Source organism: Ochotona princeps, chromosome 1 (genome assembly GCF_030435755.1).
Source record: "Ochotona princeps isolate mOchPri1 chromosome 1, mOchPri1.hap1, whole genome shotgun sequence".
Taxonomy (NCBI): Eukaryota; Metazoa; Chordata; class Mammalia; order Lagomorpha; family Ochotonidae; genus Ochotona; species Ochotona princeps.
Genome location: NC_080832.1, coordinates 25,820,963 through 25,832,133, shown reverse-complemented (window position 1 = coordinate 25,832,133; position 11,171 = coordinate 25,820,963). Strand labels below are relative to the sequence as shown.

Below are 11,171 nucleotides of genomic sequence, written 5' to 3'. Positions count from 1 at the left end.
GAGAATATTTCATCCTAGCACTTCACTTCTCAAAGAGGCCTTGCCACTGCCACGGCTTTTGGCAGTTTGAGAATATTTTCCCACATGATATATCAAGTCAAGGTGAAGTTCAACAAAATTCCTCACCTGCAATATACACTTAGAAAACTATTTTGCTTCTTTAAATAACTGAAAGCTTGAAAAACAGTTTTTTTCCGTTGCTTTCAGTATATCTGGACACCGAAAATGCTCACTAATATCCCCCCTTCTGTTTAACTCTTAATAGACCATCCTATCTGGGAAAAGAAAGAAAAAGAAGAACTTGACCAGATCATGAACTCTTGGAAGGCTTCTCTTGCTGCTTGAGAAAGTGGTAAGTTTCACGTTCATATTCTTTTACAAATGCACTATAAATGTTACAAAGAGACACAAGGAAATACTGCCTTACACTAGGTGATTACTGAAAAGAAACAAGTCTCATTAAACTCCACAAAACACATATAAAAGATGAATATGAAACTGTAACACTAGGTAAGAAACATTTTCTCCCACGCTAAAAAAAAAATTAGAGCACTTGAATAATGTACACACTGCTGGAGAACAGGTTCGGAGGAGCCTGGGGAGACAGTTTCTCCTTCTGGAATGGATCTCGGATTTCTGGATCTCCGAGGCAGCGATGTCATCCCCCTGCTTCCCTGCTTTAGGCAGAGGTGTAGAAGTACCGGGGCTTGGCGTTACCCAACAAGTCATCCTCATAGTTGGGCAGACAGCAGAAGAAAAAGGCACAACCGATCAGGATAATCGTGGCTGCCCACCCAAAGCCGTAGGCCCAGTTATAATAGTAATTGACAGCAGGGTTGAGATGAAGGTTGAAGGTCTGGGTGTACTTCACAGGGTAAATGACCAGCGAGATGATCTGGAACACGGCTAAGGGGAAGAAAAAAAAAATTCCCAGAGTATAAATACATGCATGAAAGAATGAAGGAATGCATAGCAATAAGACATGGGCTCCTTCCTCCACAAAGTCCCTCTCTTAAATAAGTGTGAGAACCATCTTTAAGATGCCAAAGGGACTGAGGGAATCTGGCTCATCATAAGCTGGAAAAGGTTACTGGCTTTTGGATGTCAGAGACACCTGGAACTGAGAAGTATCAAACCCACCCACTGGCCGCATGAAACACAGACAGAAAACAGAGCCATGCTGTGTGATATGGGTCGGCGACTACATGGACTGAGAAAAGTACAGAACTGTACTGATCTGGTCATCACAAGGTCACACAGAGCTTGCAAGCAGTGAAGTGGTTCTGGGACACTTGGTTCTCCCTAGTGCTGGGCTCAGAGGAGGCCACGCCCAGGTCTAGCACATTCTAGTCTCTGGGGTGAGGACACTGCCACCAGGGGCCATCTAAGAGTGACAACACTTATTGTAGAGCAGGGGACACACTGTCAAATGCACAGGACAGATCTTAAAACACCTTTCTGTCCCTTCTGCCTTTGGGGACACAATTTGGGAAAGGAAATCAGAAGTTGTCACAGCTCCTCTCTGCATGATGGGCCATCACTCTACTGACACCTACTTGAACATGTGAGCAAGAATTGCCCGGACAGTCTTACCAGCCAGGGCGAGGAGGCCTCCAATCACGCGGAGGAAGACCAGCATCTGGGGTCCGCAGAGGGCAAAGAAGGAGAGGATGAAGCAGATAACCAAGATGATGAAGCCACAGAAGAGTGTGGCAGCCGCTGCCCTTCCCCATGCTGCGAGCAAACGAGACAGGAATTAGTACTACACATGCACCAAATGTCCTAAGGAGGGGTCAAGGCCCTGGGGCAGGGGAGGAAGGAGTGTCATGTTTTCTCTGTTTTAACCAAATTTCAACAGAAGGACAGCTGATTCCTGGACCACACTTCAACATCTTCTTATGTCCATGGAAGCATAGCCCATTGCCACATAGGACATGAATAGACCAATGTTTAAGAATCCAGTTTGCTACCTTGCTGGGGCAAATGTCAATATCTCCCACATTCTAAAGAAAAAATACCACATAAGCAGGCAGATTTAAAGGGTTCACCCAAGCTTTACCCATAATAAATAGGATTTTTAGCACTAAACACTCCAAGTTACAAACTCTCTAGGAAATATGTCTAAAAGGTCTTTTGTTTCACATTTATGTTTGATTCCACTCAAAAATAATCATTTAAAAGTATGTATTTACAACTAGGCAGAGATGGCAAATAAAACAATCAAATGATAGAGAAGAATCAATGATTTTTTAATAACATGTTTAGTAGTGGACAACTTTTCTATATTCCTCCTTAAACGTTCATTTCTAAAAACTTAATTCAGAATACATTGTACATGGGTGCTTTTTTGAAAAATATATATTTATAGAAAAGGTAGAATGATAGCAAGCAGAGGAGAAAGAATGTGTGTGTATATGTATGAGAGAGAGAGATACAGAGAGAGAGAAAGAGGAAGACATAAACAGAGACGGAAAAATATGTTTTCCATCCCCTGGCTCACTACCAAATTCCCTCAACAACTATGATTGGGGCAGGCTAAAGCCAGGAGTCAGGAACTCCATGTGGCTCTCCCATGTAAATAACAGGGACCAACACACTCAAGCCTTCACCTGTACCTCCTGGGTACTTTAGCAGGAAGCTAGATTAGAAGCAAAGGCAACACATGATTCAGGCACTCCAATATGAGATTAAAGCATCCTAAACAGTGGCTTAAACCATTGTGCCACTGCACACAGCCCTGCATAAGCCTTCTTAGTGACTAATGTTGGCCCTTAAAAAATCAGAAGGTGGAAACTGAGACTGAGGTGGGAACATCTACATGGGCACCTTGAGCCCTGAGTCATCTACTCTTGTGTCTGAGGATATGGGAGATGCTTGATACATTCAAGGGATTGCCATCAGTCATTCCTATAGTTCAATCTGCACTGGTTTTATTTTTTTTTTAAGACTTATTTATTTTTATTGGAAAGTCAAATCTACAGAGAGAAGAGACAAAGATCTTCTGTCTGCTGGCTCATTCCTCAAGTGACTGCAATGGTAACCCAAAGCCAGGAGCCTCCTCTAGGTCGCCCACATGGGTGCAGGATCCCAAGGCTATGAGCCGTCCTCTACTGCTTTCCCAGGCTGCAAGCAAGGGGCTGGAAGGGAAGTGGAGCAGCTGGGATACAAATTGGCACCCACATAGACTTCTGGAGCATGCAAGGCAAAAACTTTAGCCACTAGGCTACCGTGCCGAGCCCTGCACTGGGTTTTAAAATCTCATCCCCTACCACCATTTCTCTAAATGGATGTATCACATGCAGGGCTTGCATGGGCTCACTGCTTCCTCACAGCTGTGGAGGTCACACTACGGCCATCTATTTCAGAAAGATAAATACTCTTAAGCCTGGAGAGCTCAAACACCTCACTCTCTAACAGCACGAAAGGCAAGATTTGGTCCTCACTGAATTCTAGGTCACTTGGCCAAAGTCAATGAAAGCCAAGGGCTGGCAGAGAGGGTAAGATTTCTGCCACCAGCTGGACCTCACAGGCACCCTGCATGAGTCACATGCCATTCTCCTCAACTGGGGAGTCCAGCCTTGGAGCTTTGCATCAGAGTAAAGATGGGTGGCTCATGATGAGAAGTTTAAAACCCACAGGCCTCCCTGCGTCTGTGCCTGTGGCCTTGTGCCAGGTTCTCCCACTCTCCCAACTAGCCTACATTCATGAGATTCTGTAGTGGCAGGTGCAAATCACTGCTTGGTTCCCTAGGGTACTGTCACATCTTCAGCTGTGACACCCAAAGCCAAACCTGCTCCATTCCCTAACTCACATGCTGCCTCCAGGGCTTCCACGGTTCAGACAAGAGCAGGAAGGATTACTGTGGTGAGGAGAGACTACATGCCCCTGGAAATGTGTTAGCTCATAGACGACCCTGAAGGATGGGCTCCGGGGTTGTATTTGAGGTCTTCATCACTTTTCTCCAAATATTGTTCTTGCTGTCAGATCAATGACAGATTTTAAGGATAAGATTCAAATAGTTTAAAAATAGAAATTAATAAAGCCAAAATATGAAATCTAGGGAGCCTGTTTCTTTTTCACCTTATATTTAAGTGGGGAAACTGTTGGGGCATTTGGGAAGGAAAGCAGCGGTGAGAGAGATCCCCCTCCCCTTTTACCTTTCCCTTGTCTTTCTCCTTCTCTTTCAAATAAGCAAACATTTTAATGTATGTATGTATGTATAAATTCAAGCTTGAGCATTTGGCATAATGGCTAACCCCACTTAGGACACCTGCGTCCCATGTTGCAGTGGCTGGCCTTGGGTCCTGGCTCTGCTCCCTGCTAAGGCACATCCTGGGAGGCAGAGGATGATGGCTGACATCCAGAGGGAAGACCCAGACTGAATTCCTGGTCCCTGGCTTCAGCATAATCCAGCCCCAGCAATCAGGGGCATTGTGGAGTACGCTTCCGATGGGAAATCCCTCTCAGTCGCCGGCTCTCTCCTTATCAGATACATCGATAGATAAATAAGAAAATTGTTTAAAAGGTAGAGATTAAAGCCCCTGCATATGTTTTCATAACACATATTCCCACACATTTGAAAGACATCTTACATTTATGCTTAAGCTTGGAAACTAAAAGAGATTATTAGATTTCTTATAAAACAGACACACCACTACCCAAAAAATAGCATATAACTCTTTGTATATATGGTGGTTATAGCCTATAGTTCAATCGTATGACCGTTACAGTCTCATTTCTACAGGTTTTTATAACTATTATCAATTAAGATCAATTAAATCTAATAACTAAATAAGCAAATTTATCTTCCCTGTGTAAAAAAGAAATTTTTATCCAATAAATGTTGTTTCATGAAAAAAATGTTTTTCTCATTTTGAAACTGTGTAAGGAAAAGCAAGATATCTTCATGCATATATATATATATGCACACATATGATTGATAAATAAAACGATTATACACTGCATAGTAGCAAATCTGAACTTCCAAAAAAAACACGAGATAAAGCATGAGAAAGAATATAATTTAACAACTGACTCTGACAATCACAAATTTAAAAATATTGAATGTTGCTATAAAGAGTAATAATAACTATATGTCTATTTAATGAAGTATACCAATAGACAAACATAGGTATAACGACAGACCATCTTAAGAACTTTTCCTGGGACTGGTGTTTTGGCAGAGCAGATTTGAGTCCTGGCAGTTCCACTTCTAATCCAGCTGCCTGCTGATATACCCGAGAAAGCAACAGCAGATTGTCCAAATGCTCACGTCACGGCCACCCATGGCGGCAACCTTAGGTGGAGTCTCAGGTTCCTCACTTCCGCTGCAGGAATTTGGAGAGGAAACCAGCAGATAAAAGATCTCTTTCTCTTTTTTTTCTCTCTCCCTTTCCCCCTTGCTTCTCCACCTTTGTATCATTCTCTAACATTGCTTTTTCAAATAAATAAATAGTTCAAAAGAGAACTTTTGCTACGCCACATTGAATCAACTCAGTTACTGTCTTCCCTATTTTAAATGCTGAGTCCTGAGAAATTCACACTGTAAAACCAAGTGGCACTGTGTCGTGGGAGCAGAACATGTCAAACCTGCTCTTGTAGCAAATTCACGCCCAGTGACTCACTCACCTATCACTGGAGACAGACATATTGCGTGTTGTAAAGATGCTGCCTGCCCTGTGGCAGACCTTCCCCAAGCCGGGCCAGCTCCCCTCTCCTGTCAATGCCTGCTTTGTTTCACAATGTGGAGAGGCACCACACCCGGCCCAGGCAAAACGTTTGCAGCCCAACTTCCTACACGTGAAAGGAGCCCTTGGCCATGTGGACCCAGAGCTTGGCTCTTCCCTGCGACATAAGTTTCGAAAACTTAGTTACCTTTGGTTTCAGTTAATTACCTGGAATAAGCTAATGTCTACACTTTCACCCAACCCTTTGGGATATATTTATACTTTTAGGTTAACCGTAGGGAAAAATATCAATTTTTAGAATTACTTCTTTTGGCCCATATCTGTTCTCAAGCATAGATGATCCATCTTCATTTTGAACACAAATTTATCCTTCATTGCTACTGCAATTTAATTTGATGGCGCTCTCTCTCTGAGGATAAATGTGTGTGTGTGTATAAAGGGAGTGCGGAGGATTCTCATTGTCAGCTGTCTTTCTTTACATTTCGATCATAAAAGCATGTAATATTATAAGAGAAATATTAGGTTTCCATGTTTGGCTGGTGTTTTTTGTTTCCTTAAGGGTAGACACACCGGGACTTGCTGTCTTCTGTGGTATCTTGAGTGTATTTTGCGAGTTCTACTTTAAGAAGTTCATATTAGCCAAGAAGTTGGTGGTATTATAAATCTAGTAACCCCGTCTAAGTCCAGGAACCCCCACACTCACACTGATCTGGCTCATTGACCACACTCTAAAATACAAAAACCTAGAGGATGATTCATGGCAAGTCTCTGAAAACCCCACAGCAGGGCAAGCGCTCCGGACAGCAGCAGAGGTACCAGGGAAGGACAGGCACGATCTAGGGACAGCCCCCTCTGGAGTGCGAGATTCCACGCATTCCCAGCATTTTCTCCCTACACTGGGTCTTCCCTTGTTTCCTTGTAGGAGTGAGGAAACCACCCCAGAGGCAGTGGGTGAGAGCAGGACACTGCACCCTGCACACATGATAACTCACAGTGAACTTGGCTCTATGCTGAAACATCTGGAAAGGTCATACACAGAAGAAGATAGCTTGAAAGCAAGAAATGGAGGAAGCACATTTCCACCCAGCAGGGGTGAAGAGAAATAACAAACAGCCTTCCCTCCCTCCTGCCAGGGAACAGGATAGAGGGAGGCAGACCCTGGACAGGATGCTGGATAGGAGTGGCACTTTCAGCCCTCTGTGACTGCAGCAGGCCAGTGGTCCCTGGAGGTCAATGCTAGGGGCCCAGGGACTCTGCTGGCCTCCTGCCAAGCACAGGGTATGTGGCCTAGCAAAGATCCCTCTTCAGACGTCCATACATGGTAAATTGTCAAAGCTAGAGAGCAGCCAGCTTTCAATTCTGCTAGGGGAATAAATGCGACCAGGGACACATGAAAAATAATCTTTCTGCTAATGACTGATTTCTTAAAATTGCAACAGCTGAATATCTCGTACCAAAGGACCACAATGGCATTATATCAAAAAGCAGTCACTGAAGCTGAACCTATCGCAATGAAAATTACCAACTTCTAACTCATTTTTCTGGTTCCCTGCCCACTTAAGAAACATAGGGCTAAATGACCTAAAATTATTTCACTTAATTATTATAATGTTTTGGCTTCTAAGTGTAAAATCATGGGATGCAATCTGGGGTATTCAGATGGTGTTTTTGGAAAAAAAAAAATTCCAGGTCTGATTTCCTCCCCATTTAAGGTAAACAGACTCATTCCCATTATTCTCTAAAGCATTTGAAATCTACCCACAGATGCTTAAACCGTTCCCTGATAAAACCTTTTAAAAATCTCCTTTATTAAAGCGGAGAGAAGGTGCCAGTCATGCAAAAACAGTATCTGAGAAACAAGCACCAAGACTACATTATGCATTTTGTTGACAGGGACATTTAATTTTTTTTAATCATGCATTTCATCTTCCTGTTTGGCAAATATAAACTATGATTTGAAAAACTCCAAGCAAGCATCAGTTAAGCTAAGCATTCATTCAGCTGCTACTCTCAGGAACAAGAAACTACTCAGTGAATACTTTGCATCACGCATGAACAAAATCGCGGTGATACCTGAAAGTCTGAAATAACTTAATAATAGTGAAGAACATAAGCTGTTGTTTTATAAACTTCTAAGAGACTATCTTTACTACAAGGTTTGCAATCTTTAATACTATCATCAACACTAATGACCTGGGTCTTTTCTTCCAAACAAATTGCTACGAATATTAATAAAAGCACATAAGCATTCTGCTACAAAAAGGCATACTTTCTTTAGTTACCATAACATATCAAGATATTCCCTATTATGCATCAATGTTTTTTTTTTTTTAAAGCTCCATTTTCTTGGAGCCTTTGGAGCCTTATCCCTTCAATCAGAGCCACCAACCTTACTCCTGCTTACACAAGATACTGGTTGTTTGTGTGTAGGTGGGAGTGTGTTTAAGGTGTTTACGGCATTGCAAAGGACCACCCCTTGTAACCATAGTGTTAGTAGCAAAGCCTTACTTAAGCTATCTGAAAATATCTGTGAGTTCAGAGATGTCTGGAAACTATCCCCCCTCCGTGGGAACACACAGTGGCTCCACTTGCCTGCGGGAGATGGGGCAGGTTTAAATAATGTTTCCATGTACTTCTTTTTTGTATTTATTTGTTTGTTTGTTTGTTTTGATGATCTTTGCATAGTTGATTAGGGCTCAAAGGGTCAAAGTGGCCCCTCTGCTGATTCCCTAGCCACTGGCTCCTTCCTGGAGCACCCCCACAGCCCCTGGATCTGAGATCTGACCCTAGCATAAGAGCATAAGATCTGACCCTTGCATAAGAGCGCACACACACACACACACACACACACTTATTGGTTTGTGACCATCACCACAAAATGGAGATTCAAAGCCATCATCTGCTTCTGAAAAATCACACCCTCAGGATGGACTTTTTACTGGTTCACTACAGTTTCACCAGAAGCCAATCTTTGTATCAAACGGAAGCAAATCATACAAGATCCACGCTTTTCTTTACAATGGAAAAAGTTAGTGCCTTTGGCTTTATCTACGTTTTTTTAAATCAAGCTAGAAACAAAGCCTGCTTACTCTCCTGGGTCGACAAAGCACTAACTCGGTGTGGGACTGGAGCAGACACACCCTAGGAAGGTGAGCTCATCCTCCAAGTCCAGGCAACTAAAAACTCACTCTCTCTCTCTCTCTCTCTCTCTCTCTCTCTCTCTCTGTGTGTGTGTGTGTGTGTGTGTGTGTGTCCCAAGAGGACTGCGGTCAGCCGTTGCTGTCAGCCAAACCATATCCCACGGCAGAGCCCAGCCTGTGCTGGCTGAACCAGCTGACGGCATTCTGAGACTGTTGCCCAGTGGGCTCCGGGCCTGTGTGAGTCTTTGGGGCCAGAAGCCATGCTCCAGATTTGTTTAAAACACAGAAGCAGACCTGCTGAGTCTTCTGTGTGCATTTGCAACGCCAAGACGAGGCTAGATGATCTCCAGTTAATTTCCCCCTTGAAACTGAAAGAGTCGGGGTAACGCCAACCTGGCGTTTGTGTGTTTTCAGGAAAGAAAAACACAGGCATTCGGGTGAAAGCAGAAACTTCCGGGGCGGCCTTTAACTTTTTATGACCTGCTTGATGAGGAAGGTGCTTGCTTTAGCGGGGAAAGTTCCTTCCGCAAGAGATCAAACCCACCTCACGGTAGGCAGACCAAGGTCCCATGAAGGGCAGATGAACAGGACTTAGGTGGAAGCCCTGGGTCACTTGGGCAGAGAATGAAATCAAGGGCGACAGCAGAGAGCGGAAAGGGGGCGCTACTGCAGCCGTTCCCTCTCTGCACACACAGGTGGTTAATCACCCGGGACACCTGCGGTCACCCCAAGGCAAGAACGGGATCCCACCAGGAGACAGGACCCTGAGCTCTCTCTGCTCCTGCCCAGCTAAGTGCTGCAGCCTCCCCCTTGCTGGAAAACCCCGGCTGATCCACTCTGCCGCACTTCCCTACGGCAGAAGTTGTTGTTCTTTGGTTTTCAGATTCTTGGCTGGATTCTAAGAGACAAATGTTCTTGACTGAAGCCCCATGGCCACTCCCCGGAGCCAGAGCTAACCAGACAGACTGGCCTGGTAGGTGAACACCATGAGAGTAGCTGGGCTGTCCCAGCTGCTCCAGCTTTGACCGTCAGCACTTTTCTTTTTCAACGTGCAATGTTTCTTTAGTGTAGATCAGGATAAATAGAGCCACTGGTGTTAGGGAAGGGGAGATACTGTAACACTTGTATTTTAATCATAAAACAGCGGGGAGAAGCAAGAGGCCTGGGAGGATGTTTCAACAGGTCTCCAAGAAAACATACTTGGCTTCTTATAGGTACTCATCTAAGCCTGCCTAGTGGCTGAAACGCACAAATCCCAAAAAGAGTTTGAAGCAGGGCCATTTTCTTCCACCATGTGCGTTTTCGGCCACCCAAAGTGGCCGCCTCTTGTTTTGGTTCAGGTCGCCTGCAGAAACCTGAATTCTAAATAAACTTTTTTTTTAAGCTATTACCCCCTTCACCCCATAAACCCCCTTCTCCACAGCCTGGTCCTTGGTACAGGCCACCGAGGTCTTCCTGGAGGCGGCGGCGCGCACTCACCGTACTCCATGAGGCTCTGGCATCCTTCCTCCGCCGAGCCGCTGCCGCCGCCCTCGCTGGAGCATTTCCACCAGAGAGAGGACGTCTGGATGTGGTCTTCCGACTGCAGCCAGCCGCGGCCGGCCAGCGCAATGATGTCGAAGGCGATAGCACTGAGCAGCAGCAGGGGCAGGATCCACCTGCAGCGCTCGCAGGCCAGGCCGCAGCGCAGCATTGTCGACGGTGGCAGCGGACGCGAAAGGTGGCAGCGTGCGGGGCACGGGCGGCGACCGGAGAGTGGCCCGCGAGCGCGGGGGGCCGCGACAAAAGGGGAAGAGGCGGTGGCAGGGAGGCGGCTCCCTGGGGGCTGGCGCACGGGCGCGCCCGGCTCCACCTCGAGGCCCTTGATGACTCAGAGCGCGCCCGCCCCGACCTGCCCGGCCGGCCCGGCTCCGGTTACACCCGGCTGCCTGCCGCCTTCCCCCAGCCCGGGGCGGCGGTGTGCAGAGGCCAGGCCGGAGCGGGGACTCCGCTAATGTGTCTCCCCTCGCTTGAGGACCCTTCCCGTGCACTCGGGGTGTTTCCACTGTGGGGAAGGCGTGTCACGCCTGCTGTCAGGTGGTGCTGTCTCCCAAGGCGCTGTGCTAGAGTATTAACGCCCTCTGAGCTGGATGTCCCCACGAGCAGACTGCCACATGCTGGGACACGCACCCAGATCCTAGACTCCAGATCTTGACCCATTCCAAAGGCACAGGCGCTCTCTGGGTTATTGCTGGCCACCGCCTGCGCACTTCGGACTTTTAGCTTCCTGGCGGACCAGTTTTTTGCCCCTGCGTTATGAGCTGTGAAACCTCAGATGCCACTGTTTACTTAAGGAGTTCCAGAC

At 45.9% G+C, this 11,171-nt stretch overlaps 1 protein-coding gene across 1 annotated transcript; it reads right to left on the bottom strand.

Moving 5' to 3' along the window:
• Positions 1–557: 557 nt before the first annotated feature.
• Positions 558–10,807, bottom strand: PERP (p53 apoptosis effector related to PMP22). The gene is made up of 3 exons (XM_004587268.3): positions 10,307–10,807; positions 1,594–1,734; positions 558–906 (listed from the first exon to the last, which is right to left on the bottom strand). Exons 1-3 carry the CDS (start codon positions 10,518–10,520, stop codon positions 680–682), a joined length of 582 nt encoding a protein of 193 aa, XP_004587325.2. The 5' UTR covers positions 10,521–10,807; the 3' UTR covers positions 558–679.
• Between the last annotated feature and the right edge of the window lie 364 nt (positions 10,808–11,171).

Bases quoted from the DNA above. Each gene is read 5' to 3' on its own strand.
- PERP (XM_004587268.3), bottom strand. From the start codon at position 10,520: ATGCTGCGCTGCGGCCTGGCCTGCGAGCGCTGCAGGTGGATCCTGCCC. The intron at 1,735-10,306 runs GTGAGTGCGCGC...GTTTGCTCGCAG, and splicing joins CCAGAGCCTCATGGAGTACG to CATGGGGAAGGGCAGCGGCT. The intron at 907-1,593 runs GTAAGACTGTCC...TCTTCCCCTTAG, and splicing joins AGGCCTCCTCGCCCTGGCTG to CCGTGTTCCAGATCATCTCG.